This window comes from Ptiloglossa arizonensis, chromosome 7, assembly GCF_051014685.1.
Source record: "Ptiloglossa arizonensis isolate GNS036 chromosome 7, iyPtiAriz1_principal, whole genome shotgun sequence".
Classification (NCBI taxonomy): Eukaryota; Metazoa; Arthropoda; class Insecta; order Hymenoptera; family Colletidae; genus Ptiloglossa; species Ptiloglossa arizonensis.
The window spans coordinates 17,155,434-17,175,243 of record NC_135054.1 but is presented as its reverse complement, the minus strand read 5'-3'; the positions used below and the strand labels follow the sequence as shown (position 1 = coordinate 17,175,243).

Sequence of the window (19,810 nt, the reverse complement as noted above, 5' to 3'; positions counted from 1 at the left end):
TATTCTAGTTCGAAGTTGAAAATTTTAATAAAGATACAGATTTATCCAAAAGATGGTCCACGATAAGACCGAAGCGCTGACAAATGTATATCTTTATTAAAATTTTCACCTTCGTACCACAATTATTCAAAAATTGTTCACTATATCCAGTAATAGAGGTTCGTACTACAAATATAAATATTCACGTGAAAAAAATAGTTTCGTTTAATTCTCAAGAATTTAATACGCGTTTCGATCGCGCAGCAACATTCGCGCAGAGCTCGACGCTTGTACAATCCTGAACAATCGAAGGTAACGTTAATTTCATTTTTCACTTCGCAAAATTCCAATACGATTCACGAATACGTTCGCGGATTTCTCGTACGCTGAACGTAACAATGTTTTAAAGAACCACGTGGAAAAGTATACCCGAGGCTCGTGACGAAACATCGTGACGGAGTTTCAAAATGAAAAATATTACGCAAAATTCACACGCGCTGGCCAAGTACGTATTAATTCGATTAACCTTCGTTCGTGACGATTTTTTCGAATAATGCACGCGCGAAAAGTTATCGCGCGAGATACAGTGTCTCGCGATAGCGATTGCCAGACGCGTCTGACAATAGACAATCCGTTTTCACTTGCTCCCTCGCATAATGCTTCCTCCACGGATTCTAGAGCCGGGAAGAACATCGAACGAACGATAATTATCGTCGTTTGTCGTTCGTTGGACGAGTACGAGCAATCCGTTTACTTTTCTACGAGAGGACAACAAATGAATAAATTTATTCGGACACCGTGTTCGATCCCGTAGGGAACTTTCGATCAAGTTACGTACCAAGTTTCCAAAACCGTAAAGGTCAATGACGAAGTCTCACCTCTGTTGCCGCGTTATTCGAAATTTTGAATAGCGTGCATCACGCTGCGACCTTGAGCGATCCTTGAAGCGTACGGCGATCATTTTGAACGAAATTCGAACGACGAGTTACATTCGATTCCCGCCACGTTCGATTTCCTCCCACTCGGGCGCAATTTTCGCGCAGACCGGTCAGAATTGTACACGTTGCGCGCAATTGCGACGCGATCGTTTTCAATTCTCGTCGGAAAGAACGCAGAGAAACGTACGCCACGCACCGATCGTCGCCAGGTGATATTAACGAATTCAAAACGAACACGTTCGGATCTAAGATCGGCGACGAGTGTCACGTTACTTCGCAATGCTTCAGAATGCAAAATTAACGAGCAACTCGCTAGTCTCGTTGCTTACGAAGGCCCCTCTCTGTCTCTCTCTCTCTCTATCTTCCTTTATTTCTTTTTCTCTTTCTCTCTTTCTCTCTGGTCGTGTAGCATCGAAAGTCGAGATGCGAAACGAGGAACTGTAGACACTTGCGGTGCATGTATTCGAAATCGCGCGATAGTGCACTCTGCGATCAAGATTCTAGAATCGATTTTTTCTACACGTGATTCAACGACAATTTCACGAACGAAGCGCGGAGAAAAGGAAACGTCGTCCCGTTTGTCTATTACTGTTAGACGATTAATATTCTTAACATTATTGTACGTTTCCAACGATCCTCGTACGCACACTGTGTCTTGATTTTTGATCCATAAATGAGAACAGATGGACGCACACGAATATTCTCGAACCGAGAATTTTACGAAATAAAAGAAACAGGTGAATTTTGAACGAGTTTCTGGAACTTGAGAAACTGAAAATATATTACACACGCACAGTACCTTGATTTCTAATACATAAATAAGAAGAGACAGACGCAAATAAAGATTCTCGAACGGAGAATACTAGAAAATAAACGAACAAGTGAAATTCGAACGATATTCCGGAATTTACGAAACCGAAGAGACCATCGATTCGTGTTCTCTTCGTTATTAACCGTAACGATATCGATATTATTATTTACCCCCGAAAATTCGGCTGCACGCGCGGCACTTCCGTTTTAATAAATACGGGAAAATCATTTCTGCGCCAAAGTAATGTACTCCAATTAAAGTTCGTCATCGTTAACCGCAATAAATTCTCCGACTACAGAGGCACGACGCACGGAATGCAAATTACAGATGCGTTAAATTACAAATAATTACCTAGCTGACAGATACTGCCGCGTTGAGGTGTATCGGTGTTAAATTTTGAGGAACGCTTCCTTATGTAAATCGCGTACACGAATACACGATACGTATCGCACACATCGAACGCGACCAAGGTTTCCAGCAATGGAGAAAGTGGTGTACATTGCATCGAGTTTCTTAACGACGTCTCCCGTTGCTAATTCGTCGCGTCAAAAATTTTTTCTTCCCTCTTTTTTTCCTTTCCGTCTTTTTTCCAGCTGCAACAGATCGCTCGATAGCGTACGATAGCGAATAATAGGAAAAAAAACTTTCCATTCGAATGATTTACGATCGTGTAAACATCGTAACGCGAAACGATCGATTTCGCCTGCGAAAGAAGAAGAAGAAGAAGAGGAAGAAGAAAGAAAAGAAAAAAAAAAGAAAAAAATAATAAGACTCGCGGAACGAGTTACAAACAACGTTTGAATTAATTACCGTAACGCGGCGAAGAAAAGTTTTCGACGATCGATTACGAAGCGAATCGACCCGACGACGATCGTAAGGGATAACACGAGGAGGACCACGAAATTCGTGTACATATTCGCGGTGCGCGTTGTTCCGCGAATATCGATTGGTTTTGAGTAACGCGCGACGAAACTATGCGTCGGCACGAGGGACAGAAATTCGCAGACAAAGATCGATCGATCGATGGATCAGACTAGGAGAGGTACGCGACAAGAATAGTTTGACCCAGACCTTAAGTGACTCCGAGGTCAGCAGCCGACGTCGTGCACCGCTTTTATATTTCACACGGCAACGTCGACGAAGCCGCAGACTTACACTGCGTCTTTATAATGTTCCTCTCTAGCTTTCATTACCGCTGCGCTTGTATCGCCTTGGCGATACTGCCAACGCTGGAATAGTAGCCACTATATTGCACGCAAACCGCAAAACTACAAGACCCGGTGCTTTTATTCCAGTTGTTAAACTCCTCGATTTTCTGCCTTGATAGTTTACAACTGGTCGAGTTCTGTACACCGGAGGAAAAAATTCATGAAAGTCTCTTTGCACGGTACTCCAGCCTGTGTCTCTGACCGTACATCTTCCGTATTCGGAATTAATACACTAGGATGTTTCACGATCGGGTTAACGAACAATCGAACTTTCGAGGGAACAATTTGCTTCGTAGTTTTTAACGTAGTTGTGAAGTTTAGCGACTGGGGAAACGAGCAATCTAACTTTCGAGGAAACAACTTTGTTGCTTCGTAGTTTTTAACATAGTTGCGAAGTTCAGCGACTGGGGCAAGGAACAATCGAACTTTCGAGGAAACAACTTTGTTGCTTCGTAGTTTTTAACATAGTTGTGAAGTTCAGCGACTGGGGCAAGGAACAATCGAACTTTTGGGGAAACAACTTTGTTGCTTCGTAGTTTTTAACATAGTTGTGAAGTTTAGCGACTGGGGCAAGGAACAATCGAACTTTCTAGGAAACAACTTTGTTGCTTCGTAGTTTTTAACATAGTTGTGAAGTTTAGCGACTGGGGCAAGAAACAATCGAACTTTCAGGGAAACAACTTTGTTGCTTCGTAGTTTTTAACGTAGTCGCGAAGTTTGAAATAATCTTTACCCTTCCTTGGTTTTTAAGATAGTCTTTCTTTAGATCTGTGCACCTCTATCTTTACTGTGCCTTTAACTGTAAAATCTCCGTATTCTAAATTAATATGTGTGTGAAGTTTTACGATTAAGTTAATGAAAAATTGAACTCTCGAGGAAATAACTTTACTCCTCCTTAATTTTCAACATGGTCTCCTTCTAGAATTATGTATCTAGTAACAGAGGATCGTGAAACTTCTTAATTCCATTGTGGGAATCAGATGTCGGAATACTATTAATAAATGTTATTAATCTAAATATAGTACTACCGTTTGATGAACATGTGCGAAGTTTCATGTAGATCTGTCGACTCATTCGTATGTTTACAGTTGTTCAAACGTTGAAGTGTCATGGTATTTTTTTTACAATGGAAAAAACGACAAAACTTACCGTACAACCTAGTATGTAATGTAATATTTTTCCTCGTATGAAATTTCTTACGGGGAGGATTTTCGCGTAACGAGCTCAAAAAATTAATTTTTAACATCAATGGTGTTACGAGAAGAATTATCGTCGAGTAACAGGAACCAGTCATTTAAATCCACGACGACACGGTATTACAATGTGTTTAACAAAGAGCCACTTCCAAAAGCGGGCGATTACACGAATGAAACTTTGCATAAGTCAAGTTCGAATATATTATTAATTAGTAGGGACAACGGCCTCTAGATGGTTCAATACTTCGTGAACGTACGTACGAATATTGGAAAACACTACTTGTTCGATTTATAAAGATATTTTTTTAACAGACTCAATTATTCCAAGAGATTCCAAGTTTCGCGCGTAATAAATTTCAATTGTCCTTCGAAGAACTTTTCTTCGAGATTCGATTTCGTTAATATTTCAAGACGGTACCTACAAACGTAACGAACCCTGTAGATTGTCTCGATAAAATGTAAGTAATCGGTGGAATCCAGGCAACGAAGGTGTAGACCCAGTTACATTGTAACGATGTCATTTATTTCAACAACTGTTCTTACGACGACCCGGAATTGCAACACGGCTTAAAGGCTAACAGCAATTAACGCCAAGTGCTGAGTTCACAGTGACCGAGTATCGTCTGCTGAAAGCTCAACTGCAAGGTCCAGACTAAATGTAACTGGGCTAGAAGCAGATTGTTTGGATTATGGTCGAACTAACACCGAGTTGTAGTCTCTGTGCAGGACGTTTCGCGATTAATGGACTTTAACAATGGATTCTTATAAACAGAAATAGTCGTGCCGAAATTATAATCGTGTGTTGATTTAACCATCGCAATATCACGTGTCTGTACAGTAGTTACTCAAAGTGACCAACTTTCATCCTAAATACAAATCCTCGATCTCGTGCGGGACAGTGGTTTCAATTAAATGTTTCGACACGAGTACAATCTCCGAAATTGTGAATATAAATACATACTCATGATCGAATTTTCCAATGATATAACGTGCCAATAAAGCAAGAAGATCGATAGATACCACGAGTGGATACGTTATTGTGAATATTCTATTCATTTCGAACGAAATAATTCCCCTCCGATGAAAGTGAATCGAGTTTGAAGATTTTTAGTATCCTTCGATCGTGCTCGTGGCGTTCTCGAATACGTTGCTGATGTATTTGAACGTTATCGGGCCCGTTGATCCGATTAAGAGAACGAGACAACCATCCGAACACATCCGAGTAATATTTACCGAGTGGTCAGCGAAGTCACGCACGAGATGCTCGTGGCCTTGTTTGTCAACACTGTCATGGAAATCAAAAACAGCAATAACTTGGAACCAAGGTTACGCGTGTCGTACGTTCGCGTGGATATTTTATTTTTTCGTTTTCCAACAACGCATCGATAAGCGGGTACCACCGGTAACGAAACGTTACATTATCCTGTATAAACAACATGTGAAACGAAATCACACCTCGAAATCCAGTTCCTAATATAGCATCAATTATTCACGAATTTCCAAATGTCTCCTGTTCTCTCTTTTATTAGAAATAATAGGAGAACTCAATCCGAGAGTAAAATTTATAAATTTCAAAGAACGAAATTTAAACGAGGTCTCGAAATCCAATTTCCAATATAGCATAAATTATTCTCGAATTTTCAAACATCTCCTTTTCCATCTTTCGTTAGAAACAATACGAGAACTCGATCCTCGAGTAAAATTTCTAAATTTCAAAGAACGAAATTTAAAGGAGGTCTCGAAATCCAGTTTCCAATATAGCATAAATTATTTTCGAATTTCCAAATGTCTCCTGTTCTCTCTTTTATTAGAAATAATAGGAGAACTCAATCCGAGAGTAAAATTTCTAAATTTCAAAGAACGAAATTTAAAGGAGGTCTCGAAATCCAATTTACAATATAGCATAAATTATTCACGAATTTCCAAATGTCTCCTTTTCCATATTTCGTTAGAAACAATACGAGAACTCAATCCGAGAGTCAAATTTCTAAATTTCAAAGAACGAAATTTAAAGGAGGTCTCGAAATCCAGTTTCCAATATAGCATAAATTATTCTCGAATTCCCAAATGTCTCCTGTTCTCTCTTTTATTAGAAATAATAGGAGAACTCAATCCGAGAGTAAAATTTCTAAATTTCAAAGAACGAAATTTAAAGGAGGTCTCGAAATCCAATTTCCAATATAGCATAAATTATTCACGAATTTCCAAATGTCTCCTTTTCCATATTTCGTTAGAAACAATACGAGAACTCAATCCGAGAGTCAAATTTCTAAATTTCAAAGAACGAAATTTAAAGGAGGTCTCGAAATCCAATTTACAATATAGCATAAATTATTCACGAATTTCCAAATGTCTCCTGTTCTCTCTTTTATTAGAAATAATAGGAGAACTCAATCCAAGAGTAAAATTTATAAATTTCAAAGAACGAAATTTAAAGGAGGTCTCGAAATCCAATTTCCAATATAGCATAAATTATTCACGAATTTCCAAATGTATCCTTTTCCATATTTCGTTAGAAACAATACGAGAACTCGATCCTCGAGTAAAATTTCTAAATTTCAAAGAACGAAATTTAAAGGAGGTCTCGAAATCCAGTTTCCAATATAGCATAAATTATTCCCGAATTCCCAAATGTCTCCTGATCTCTCTTTTATTAGAAACAATACGAGAACTCGATCCTCGAGTAAAATTTCTAAATTTCAAAAAACGAAATTTAAACGAGGTCTCGAAATCCAGTTTCCAATATAGCATAAATTATTCACGAATTTCCAAATGTATCCTTTTCCATATTTCGTTAGAAACAATACGAGAACTCGATCCTCGAGTAAAATTTCTAAATTTCAAAGAACGAAATTTAAAGGAGGTCTCGAAATCCAGTTTCCAATATAGCATAAATTATTCCCGAATTCCCAAATGTCTCCTGTTCTCTCTTTTATTAGAAATAATAGGAGAACTCAATCCGAGAGTAAAATTTCTAAATTTCAAAGAACGAAATTTAAAGGAGGTCTCGAAATCCAATTTACAATATAGCATAAATTATTCACGAATTTCCAAATGTCTCCTTTTCCATATTTCGTTAGAAACAATACGAGAACTCAATCCGAGAGTCAAATTTCTAAATTTCAAAGAACGAAATTTAAAGGAGGTCTCGAAATCCAGTTTCCAATATAGCATAAATTATTCTCGAATTCCCAAATGTCTCCTGTTCTCTCTTTTATTAGAAATAATAGGAGAACTCAATCCGAGAGTAAAATTTCTAAATTTCAAAGAACGAAATTTAAACGAGGTCTCGAAATCCAATTTACAATATAGCATAAATTATTCTCGAATTTCCAAATGTCTCCTTTTCCATATTTCGTTAGAAACAATACGAGAACTCAATCCGAGAGTCAAATTTCTAAATTTCAAAGAACGAAATTTAAAGGAGGTCTCGAAATCCAGTTTCCAATATAGCATAAATTATTCTCGAATTCCCAAATGTCTCCTGTTCTCTCTTTTATTAGAAACAATAGGAGAACTCAATCCTCGAGTAAAATTTCTCAATTTCAAAGAACGAAATTTAAAGGAGGTCTCGAAATCCAGTTTCCAATATAGCATAAATTATTCCCGAATTTCCAAACGTCTCTTTTTCCTCCTTTTCGTTGGAAATTAATCCGAGAGTAAAATTCGTAAATTTCGAACCGAGAGAGATCAATTCGAGAGATTCCCGTGCAAACGATTCGTTCGTTCTGGATTAAATCCCTCCGATTGTTCTACGATCCGTTCTTGGTCGTTGGTTCTCATAATTAAAACCCGGTCCCGTTTCAGAAACCGCTCGTACCGATTACAGTGTCTTATTAGCTTCCTGTAGCCAAGAACCGACTAATTCCGTGGCTCATTCGGTTATGCTTAGCGGTTTATGAACGAGCGAGCACACATCGACCGATCTCCGTTTCGCCGTGTAACTTTCTTCTTTTTGCCTGCACGATCCTCGACGGTTGGTAGCTGGCTGTCGTAAATTAGAGCTCAAGGGCCGCCACGCGCGAGACCGTGCCGCGAATCGCGGCTCAGTGGGAAAGTATTTCGCTGTAGTGCAAGCGTGAAATAATTTCGCCGCTATTTTTATCGGGGATCTATTTCGTCGCGGTTACACTGTCTGCATTGGATGGATACCGCGCGAACGTGTAGCAAGCACGATGAAAAGAAGATTTTTTTCATCGATACCGGTGATCACGAACTTGTCTCCGGCACCGATATTCGGAGACCGAAGGACGCGAAATGGCAAATTAATATCGGTGATCGAGCTGCCGAGAACGATCAAGGACGATAGCATTAATAGGGTACGATGTAATCGAATGATAATAATTAAAGCCGAATAATAATATCCAGCTGTGGGAAAGAGTTTGCCGGGATTGAATTTGCGAGTCTTTTATAGATGAAGTCGAGATTCGCAGAATGGACGAGTAATTGGTACAGAGGAAGATGCTCGTTATGTAAAATAGATATTTAAATGGGAGTACTTATTACGAATATATCTAGTATTCACAATGTACTTTAAAGTTTATTTACAGTCGGTTGATACTAATCACTTCGAATCGGACTCAATCGGTTCCTTCGGTGCGGTACGTCCGAAGAAAAAATATCTCTATCGATACTAATAATAATACACGACGAGTCATGTAGAAAACATCACTCGTGGATATCTCCAATATCGATCCCGTACTTTGTAGTTTATCTACACTCGGTTAGTCACGACCGTTTCGAACCAGACTCGGTTTCTTCGGTTCGATACATCCGAAGAAAAAATATCACACTTTGTGTTCAAGCGTATCCTCTCGAGCGTACAAAAGAGTTCGGGCCATTTTCAACTCAATTACGCGAAGCGTAAGTCAATTATTTACGACTTAACACGGCTGCTCGATCCAATCAGCAAAGCGTCGATTAATCGCGAGCCTTCTGCCTCGTCTCCTCTCGAAGATACGATCGGAAATTTCTTTGCGCGGTGGTCTTCTCCGTGTCGCGCTTCACGGTAATTCGCGCGGCTAAATTGCTCGACACGGAGAAATCATCTTCAACCGATGACCTCATCACGGAAAGCATTCTCTCCGCGATCGAGGGAAGACACATTTCTCCCTTGCGGTTCTCCTTTGTTTTCTCATTACTACCACGGTATTTAATTCGCGCGCCATTAGGCTCGCTCGTAAGCCCATGGACACTTTCAAACAAGTTTTCAAACATAATACGATTTCTCGTGGCGCGTAACGCGTTGCTCGTCAACGTGTCTCGGAGTATTGCACTTGTATGCATTTTGCCAGGATAGATTGCACTCGAGTACTTAGTAGAAATTGTACAGAAAAAAAAATCCTATTTCAATACACTGGGCACGCAAAACAATCGAATTAATAATCCCAAGAAGAAAGACAACTCGACACAATTTTGGTCTCTTCGAATAGTTATCAAAGATCAGATTTCGCAAAATTTGTCCGAACATTGTACCCGAATTGTACGAAATAAAGTTGCGCAAGACCGTGAGTCAAATTTTTTACATTTTACAACACCATTAGCTCGACCGTCTTCCTTTTTAAGATCGTTTCCGCAATATTCGTCTCTTTTTTTCTAATTTTGACTATCGAGACAATTTTAAACCCTCCGAGAAGGTTGATAATTACACGGAGCAATATCCCGAGATATAACCTCCCAATTTAATTCCCCAATTCTTGTCAATGCTTTTTTGGTCGTACATTACCTGCCGTTATCTCGATGAAGCAAAACCTGTTTCCTGTTCACGAGAACCGGTGTTTTTTTAATTGATTCCTCATTTAACTCACTTAGTTTCCTTACGGTCCACACTCGGAGAAATTTTTAAACATTTCTTTCACGGTACTTCGCTCGCGCTATTAATTTCTATTTGCTTTTGTCCCGTCACCGGTGTCCTTTTTGATCGTGTTTCCGTTGTTAAGAACTATTCGGTCGAAAAATCGTGCTATTATCGGACCCGAGGCTGTTCGAACCGAGCGTATCGATTACTTCTAATTTATGTACCTCCGTTGGCGAAGGTAGCCATTTTCCTAATTTGGCTGCTTCCCCGATTTATCCTAAATGACAGTGTGTACAGTTCAACAAGACGAATTGAGTCTGGTCGCGACTCGAGCCACTATCAATTCCGGTTTTGCTTCATCAAGGTCGGCTAACACAGCCAGTTCTCAAACCCCATGAGAGGATTCAGGATGCCCCTAATCTTCAACACTGGTACATCCAGTCCGGAATTTTTCATACTCCTTCGTTCCCACGTCGATTACACACTCCCCATATATTCTCTTTAATACCCTAACAACGATGAATTTTCTTTTCACACGTCCCACTTACGTTGAAAAATAATAGATAAATCTATCCCCAACCCTTGTGTTCACAACCAGTTACCTGGGTAATCATTTGTATATTCGTTATACCGTGTTCTCGTAAAAATATCGCAAACCCATTCCAGATCTCCATTCTTTGAACAGTTTTACGTCGATCGATCTTTTGCAATGAAAAACGTACGCTCGCAATGTCAAGTAACTAATATTCAAACTTACACGCTTGCTGTACAACCGAGGTATCGTGTAAAACGAGACGTATCCAATTAGAAGAATTATAAACAGAAATTTCACTAGGAAGTTGTACAGTTGGTAAACAACCAAGAGAACGACACGAACAATTGACTTTACCACGGAACTGTATCACAGTTTCGAGTAATTTCCGTTCAAATTGTTTAAAACAGTGCCTGGTATTCTATAAGATGAGAAAATTAAGAGCTCAGAGAATGTACGATAAATAAAATCGCTAAATACCCAACGAATCGTAACGCTGTGTACATATGCGGATACCACGGTTGTCCAACAATGTTGAACAATTTTATCGGTACACACAAAGTATGCGACAACTTTGCTAGCGTATCCAAGAATAAAACGAACACTTGTACAACCGTTTCGCGACTTACCTTGGTCATTGATCACCCGTTGTCTCTGTTTTCAGAAAGGCGTTCGAAGGTTCCAAGCACCGACCAAGAACCCGGTACCGAGCACTCCGATCTGGAAGAAGCCAGAAAATCTAGGGTTAAATGGACTCCGCGTGAAACCATCAGGAATAACTCGTTACCGTAGTTAAGTATCGGGATGACCGTTTCCTGAGGGAAAGAAACGGTTCTCCCCGAATCGCATGCTCGAATCAAGGACAATCACGGGGCAACAGTCCGTAGGGATCAGCGGAAAGATAACGACATCGAGGTAGAGATAGTTCGCGGTGGACGGGCGAATCGACGATCGGCTCTTAATGGGCATTCCGCGGATCCCAGTTGAACTTCGCTGGTTGGCTCACCACGAGGGAAGCAGGATCCGTGAAGAGGAAGAGGAGCCTTGAGAATCCCGGGAGGACTCTATGGGCGCTCGAGGGTGGCGCAGAGTGGCGAATGACCTGCTGCCGCGCGATAATCCACTCTTACCTCCGTCTATCTCGTTCCACGGAGTCCGCACGAATATGATCGACTGACTGGCCCGATGGCCGGCGTGTAACCGTGCGTGTGTGCAGCCAGGAACGTTCTTCCTACGTCGGGTCGTCCTTTAACGAGCCGAGGGCAAACTCGAACGAAGAAGAAGAAAAAAAAAAAATAAAGAGAAAGAAGCCGAAGAAAAAAAAAAGCGAGTAAATGTGCTCAGCTGGCAGGGGGGACGCAACGGAAGACATGTCGCGAATTTTGAATCGCGCCTCGACCGTCGTGGCGATGCTCGGCATCGTGCTTCTCGTGATATTCCTGGTGATACTCTGGGCCGGTGTGCGACTCGCGAACGAAACGCCTAGCGAGGTGGAGACCGATGGTAGCCTCGAGTCCGGGCTACGGACACTGGATGACCTGCTGAGGGACCGTTTCAACGAGTCGAGGACTACCACCACGATGTACGACGAGGAGAGCTTCACCAACGAAGGTAAGTCCAATTAGGTGGATCGCGCGGTTTCTTGAGAATCGTGGATGTAATTGCGAGAGGATGGTATTTATTTCGCCGGGGATCCGTGGATGGGATTCTCGAGGCAGTATTATTCCTCAGGATGTTCGTGGATCCGGTACCCGCGATAACGTGTTCCCTCGGAGGATCGTGGATGCAATACCTCCGATAACGCGTTCCCTCCGGGATCATGGATGTAATCCCTACGGTAGCCTGTCTTCATGGGAATCGTAGACGCGATCCCCTCGATACGTTGTTTCCTCGTGGACGGTGAATCCAATCCCCGACGATGACATTGTTCCCGGTCAATCGTGGATGCAATGTCCTAGCGATCGCGTGTTTCCTTGGGGATCGTGGACGCGATTCCCATGACAGTATTAATTCCTGGGGATTACGGAGACAATTCTCTAGGTAGTGTTATTTCTTGGTGATCGTGGACTCAATTCCTAAGATAGTATCCTCCCTTTACATTCCTGGACGCAATTCCAAAGGTAGTTTAATTCTTAAGGATCGTAGAGGCAATTCTCTAGGTGGTATTACTTCTTTGGGATTGTGGGTGCAATTCTCAAGACAGTATCATTCCTTAGAGATCATGGGCGCAATTCCCAAGATAGTGTTACTTTTTAGAGATCATGGACGTAATCCTCAAGATAGTGTTATTTCTTGGTGATCGTGGACGCAATTCACAAGCCAGTATTATTTCTTAGAGATCATGGGCGTATTACTCTTTGGAGATCATGGACGTTATTCTCAATATAGTGTTACTTCTAGAGGATCATGGATACCATTCTCAAGCTAGTATTATCTCTTGGTAATCGTGGAGCCAGTTCTCAAGATGGTATTGTCTCTTGGATAATCGTGGAGCCAATTCCCAAGATAGTACTATTTCTTGGGGATAGACGCAATTCCCAAGACGGTATCGTTCCTCGAGATTCCTGGACGCGATCTCCACGACACGTTTCTTGATAATCGCGGACGTATTCGTCGGCGGAAGAACAGACGCGTTCTTGGTTCGCCCAGCTGTTCTCGGATGTCCAAATAAGAGTACGAACCTTGGGAATCGGTTTTGCATCGGGTCGAACGACACCGTATCACGGTTTCCGTTATCGAAGGTGAATCCAGGCGAGTCGAATCGGTGTTACAGTAGCGTGAGAAGTAATTCGAGTATCGTCGAGTAGAAACAGAGGAGTTGCGAAAGATCCGTTAACGCGTTTAGTCTCAGCGGAGGTGTGCAGCAGCAGCAGCAGCAGCAGCAGTACTCGGGGGAAAGCTAGAACGTCCAGACGTCCTTGTAAGGCCGCTGCTCCAAAGCATCCACACCTACACCTACACCTACAACCATTGCTACGAGCATGAACCTTTATTCACAGTCGACCGTACTCATATTCCTACCCAACCTGTACCTACGTCCTAAGTACAAGCGGCTACGCTGGCCGGTCGGCTCGCTGTGCTGTGCACCTGATGGTGCTTCGGCGAATCGTAGTCAGCATTCCACTCGGTGCTGAAAAATCATCACTGAAATCACGTTCGTTCGTCTCTTCCGCTTTGCTCAAAATCGCGGGACCGAGTCTCGCGGTTTTTTCGATCCCAGTGAACATTTTCTTCGCTTTCTGATACCGTTGGGTGTTTCATTGAACGTGGCTGTTATTTCGGAGATGGGGAAAAGAGGGAAAAACAAAGGTAGAAAGAGGTGATGAAAGTTTCACGAGGTATTGTCAAATTGTTGACTTAGGATGTCCTAGCTGGTGAATCCGATTAACAGCGACGACACACGAAGGGATTGGAAATATGTAACACGTTCTAGGAAGAAAAGTCTCGAAACGTTAATTTGTAGCTAAGTACAATTATTATAGTAACTAGATTATTCATATTTGTAAAATTCCACTTTCCTTTGCTACAATTCGAATATATTTTCACTAATTTCTGATCATCGAATACTTTGATACTTTTCGTCGTACACTCTGGTCAACTTCTTGAAGACGACCCAAAAACTAATTATTCTACCAAATACTATCTACGACAACCACCGGATCAATCGATATTCAAAACCTCGTTGACCCTTTGGTTAACTCGACGAAATTTTCCAAAGCAAAAATTCCGTACAGTGCAATGTACATTTTCACATCTAATGTGAAAGATTTCATCTTTTCATAAAAGCTACAAAATCTGAAATCTCTGATGGAAAAGAAATCGACGTTAAGAAAAATCGATTATCGATCTTGCGTGCTGGCGTAAATATTTTTTCACACCGTGTAGAGTGAACGCGCGCACGATTTGACGACGACTCTATTCGTGCGCAGAGATGCATAATTATTCCCGTGGGTTTCGCGGGTATACCGTGTGCAGCGCGTAACGTTCGCTTACGCCTTCATTCTTGGATCGCGATCGCGGCCAAGAAGTCCTCGCGCAGCACCGCCACTAATTTCGAGCAGTTTATTAGTTTCTCTGAAGTCGGTTATCTCGCCGGATCTTACCTCGTGAGCGGAGCTCCCTGTCTCGATCGGCGGGCCTGGTAATCATTAACGAGCGCTAATTGCACGGGCCCGCGGATGATTCTGCGAGCTTTCCTCCGTTCTCGATTTGTTCGCGCACGGTCGCCTCCTCGGTTCGAAACGTCGCGCCGCGTTGATTCCCGATTAACAACGATAACACGGAATCGTAATTTCTGCCGTTCGGCGAGTCCCCGTGTTCGCGCTTAATTGAAACGAAAATTAATGCCCCAACGTGGAACAATCCCCCCCTCCCTTTCACTCCACTCCGCTCCCTCTACGAAGAAAATTGCCTGCGAGTACCACTTCGTGCACTCGCTCCTGATTGTTTTGTCGGGATAAGTAATGGGAGCGTTTACGTTAATTCGATAACGCTGCTGGGTATATTAATCAATGTTTATTGGGGAGTTCTAAAGAGCCAGGATGGAATTTAACTACATTCGAGAGAGTTTTCAACATTTTGAACGCGGCAAATTACGAGGCTTCGGTACGATTCGAACGAGGACAATTTTTTAACGAATTTGAGAATAATTTTTTTTGTTTTTTGTTTTTTTTTTTTTATAGAGAGAGGCGGATACATTCGGATACGTTTGAAATTACGATTTACGCGAGACGAGTGGAACGCGAAACGCTCGAATAGGGCACCTCCTCGATAAAAGTCAGAAAATTGGGTCCGCTCGGAGACTTTTAACGAGTAGGTGGGGGATTTCGTTCGAGGAATTGGGTCACGTCGCGATTTAAATCGCGTGTACCGTTTACTGGGACGAATGAGTGATTTTTTATGAAATTTTCGACTTCCACTCGATAGATTTCTTTTTTTTTTTAACTCTTTTATCTTCGATAATTTCTCGATATTGCGATCGGAGAGGTATCATTTTGTTTTAGAAAATATCCATCATAGTTCGATTAGAAAGATTGTGCAACCGTTCTTTGTACATACATCGTTACGTTTCGGAATAAAATCTCGTGTCATGAGCGAGATCCCTCGGGTCATTCAACTTTGTCTTCTATCAACTTTATCTCTCGTAACCTAAGAAAAAGATATATAGACTCGTACTAGTTCTCAGAGTCACCTTGTAGATTAACGGTACAAGTTCAACAAGCGTTATTACACCAATTGTCCTTAAAATAAGGAAAAAAAAACAGACAAGCCGAAGAATCTTATTCGTCTCCTATGTTCGCAAACATTTTAACGAATAACAGAAAAATTGCATTACAATCGAAGAAACGTACAGTTGAACGTACAGAAATGTACATTCACGTCGATTAGTTTGCTCTGAAATAAAAAGAGCTCGCCATAATACCTAATATCGTTGTTTGTTTCAATTTCGTGTGGAACCAAATGGAAAAATATCGAATTCTCGTGTTTGTCTGTAGTCGCTCTAGAAGAATCGTTATCTCCTCCACGAAGGTAGCAGTGAATCGTGAAACGACAGGTAAATTCGACTCTGTAGTGGGATCTTACACGGTGACTCGATGTCACGGAACAGACGAACTTACAATCGTACTGATAAGTCGGCGAGATAAGAACATGGATGTTTGAATATTTACGATGTACGTCCGTCGCTTCCTACCTTTGCCGCCTGATGACAGTTACATCATTACGGGCCGATAATCAGCGAGTTACGTCCCAAAGATAGCCTCCTCGTGTACCCGGTGAACGAATAAAAAACTGGTAAAATAAAAAGCACGGCTCACGATGCCACACCGAAACAATTCGCCCCGAGCCGATCCCCGAGCCGATCCCCGAGCCGAAAAATTTTCTTTCACCCCGGGCCAGCGTTCTCGATCTTTTATGTCTCGTTTTTAATTCGTCAGATAAGAGTTTAATGACTGCAGATAGCACGAGTCTTCTCGTATATCTTTTTGACACGATCTTGGTGCCGAGCGTTGACTCGTCGACTCCATAATACATTTGCATATTCGTCTTGCGGATTTCTGCAAAGAAAGCACGCGCCCCTTGGTGAATGAATTTCGTGCGAAACGTAACGTAAACTTCGTGATCGCGTGTTAACAGAAACGTGACTCCGTCTGTCGTGGGAGTTAGGGGTCGAAGTTTATTTATAACTATTTTGTACGAATCAACGTAACGATCGAGTCGAACGTTGCAAGCAGGGTATCGAGTTAACAAAAGGTACGGTGTAGCAGCTGGTATTTAGTCCATCGTTGGAGAGATTATAGATAGATTCGTATCGCTGTTAGACAAGCAAATAGTGGCGCTAGCGCAATGTGTTCGTTGACGAACTTATCTAATTGTGCCTGTGCGAGGAAGCTCGTAGTTTGCGTCGTATAACATTGAAGGGCCATAATTCAGAGAGACAAGCTTACCCACAGATCTATCTTCGTGGAACGTTTCCTCGGTGGAAGTACTGTTTTCTAAAATGGTGTACACTACTACAGCTTGGTAGCCGGTGAACAAATTATAAATTACCATAGACCTTTACTTGGAGTTCCTGGAATTCTTGAACACGTGAGATAGTTTTCTTCGTTATTCTTCGCGTCTTTTCAATTATTTTTTAACCTTTTGACAAATTTTTATCCGACGCATTTAGATGCATCTTTTTAAGAAGGTGTCTGTAAGTTTCATCAGGTTCTTGGAGAATTTACTCTGCTCTCAAGATCGATAGAAACTTAATGTAATTTCTTTGTTCAAATTACAGTTTACCGGATTGATCAAAGTCTCTCTTTGAAAGGCGTGAGATCTATAGTTCCCTTCTTAAAAGAATGCATTTAAATGCATCAGATCACATACCTACAGATTTTTTTTTAATTCAAGATTTCTCCAAATCTTTCAAATAATTCTCTCGTACTTCATTAAGTTGTATTTAAATTTATTTTTCATCTTACCCATAAGAAATGTTTCAATTGTGTTTCAATTTTCTCGAATCTCTCGTACCCCCGTTAAGTTATACTTAAATTTATTTTTCATCTCACCCATAAGAAACACAGAGACGTCTCAGTATTTTCCAAAAAACACTACGAAAGGTTACCAGATTTATCCAACTCCCTTAAATAATTTATCAACGTGCCGAAGAAACTTTCGTGTTTCAATTTTCTCGAATCTCCGGTACCCCCGTTAAGTTATACTTAAATTTATTTTTCATCTCACCCATAAGAAACACAAAGACGTCTCAGTATTTTCCAAAAAACACTACGAAATGTTACCAGATTTATCCAACTCTAAATAATTCATCAACGTGCCAGAGGAACTCGCGTGTTTCAATTTTCTCGAATCTCTCCTACCCCCGTTAAATTATACTTAAATTTATTTTTCATCTCACCCATAAGAAACACAAAGACGTCTCAGTATTTTCCAAAAAACACTACGAAATGTTACCAGATTTATCCAACTCTAAATAATTCATCAACGTGCCAGAGGAACTCGCGTGTTTCAATTTTCTCGAATCTCTCCTACCTCCGTTAAATTATACTTAAATTTATTTTTCATCTCACCCATAAGAAACACAGAGACGTCTCAGTATTTTCCAAAAAACACTACGAAATGTTACCAGATTTATCCAACTCTAAATAATTCATCAACGTGCCAGAGGAACTCGCGTGTTTCAATTTTCTCGAATCTCTCGTATCCCCGTTAAGTTGTACTTAAATTTATTTTTCACCGAGAAACATCGTGCAGGGTTCAACGACAGCGATAGAGGAGGTTCGCCCATTGTAGCCAGGATCGAGAGTTAATTTCGCGTGATGTACGCAAAGGATTTCACTCCGAATACACCGATGCTCGGTGAAGGTTGGTCTCGAACAGCTCGCGGATGTTTCCTGTCGGTACTGCTAGGTGAAATCTCAACGAGCCGCTGGGGGCGAGGGACGGGGAGCCCATCTTCCCTAGAATTATCCCGGGAGTTTCGTGCAGGGTTTCGTGTATTTCGTTATGCAGCGTGCATAATGCGCCGATCCGTGCATATCGGCGCGTGTAAGCACGTCTGCACGAAGGCATGTAACATCGTGTACACGCTTCTCGCTACACGTATACGTGGACACGCGTGCATATTCAGCGTGTTAGATCGGCCACGTTGGCGAAGGAAGCCGCGAGGAGACGTTAACGTTGCACCGATGGACCCGAAAGACGAAAATAGCGAACCTTATGCAAACGCGACACAGTTGCGCGAAAACTTTTCCGGAAACGGAAGATGGGGAACAACAAATAGATCCCGCGGGCCAATTAAACTCGCCCGGACGAGAATAGAAACGAATCTTCCCTATTTGTAAATTGTTCTTTTCTTTTCTCTCTCCTGGCTTCTCGAGTGTCACCGTCTGGACATTATTATCGTCGATCGAAATTAAACGATGTGTACGATACCCAGTGAGAGTAACGTAGAATGAGGAGAGATTTTAGAATGGAACGGAACGATTGCAAGGGATGCTTTGTACAGTGGATGTAGGTTGTAAAATATAGAGGTTTAGAACGATTTTGAGGAATGTATTGAGCAGTGGATGAGTGAAAATAAGTGGAAGACTTTGGGACACTCAAAGGTCGCTTCTTTTCTTTTTATGTAATGGATATAGATTCTTTTAGATATTCTGCATATAAAAGTATTAGGAAAAGCTGCTCCAGGGACGATGAATTTAAATTTGATATTTAAAATTTGATATTTAAAATTTGATATTTAAAAAAAGAAGCGTATTAGAGATGTTCTTCGAATTTATATGGAGAAAACGTGTCAATATCTCGAACGAAGAGTGTACAATTGCACTTTAAGGATGCAGTTGTTGCATCGAAGAGGACAGTTTATAGTAAAACAGATCTTGTTACGGTATCCCGCTTTTTTCTCCATCATATTGTTTTTCTACTTCCAACGGGACAGGTGGTACCCCCGCGTTCTAATTACACGAAGGATCCTGTTGTAATTACGATAATCGCGAAAACAACCTTGTTATGATCTTGGCCTGTGGCTCAAACCTGCTTTCTGGAAATTCAATTTCTCGTTTCTCTATCTGGTACAACCAGACACGCAGGTAGAAGTTAGCACGCAGATCAAGATTCAAATTAATTCGCTAATCGAATACGAGGAGAAGCGATGCTCGTTTCGGTAGCTACGGGCAAGATAACTCGAATGCCCAGATTTCGCTATTATGCAGCGAACCAGCCCATTCGAGTGTTTCGTAATCGGTGTTCCGTTTAAATTTCCTTAGATTCGATCTCATTTGCATATCGAGCACAGCTGCGATTCCGAAATAGCAGCCCGATAACGGTAGAAAACCTTTCTTCGGTT

The 19,810-nt window shown here is 41.3% G+C and overlaps 1 protein-coding gene across 3 annotated transcripts in view; it reads left to right on the top strand.

Moving 5' to 3' along the window:
• The window catches only part of LOC143148994 (A disintegrin and metalloproteinase with thrombospondin motifs 15), a 159,339-nt gene that overhangs the window by 5,506 nt on the left and 134,023 nt on the right, over positions 1–19,810 (top strand). For all 3 annotated transcript variants that reach the window (XM_076315888.1, XM_076315890.1, XM_076315887.1), the window contains exon 2: positions 11,126–12,072. In XM_076315888.1, the coding sequence (XP_076172003.1) occupies positions 11,796–12,072 (277 nt within the window). In that variant the 5' untranslated portion in view covers positions 11,126–11,795. The remainder of the gene's footprint in view (positions 1–11,125; positions 12,073–19,810) is intronic.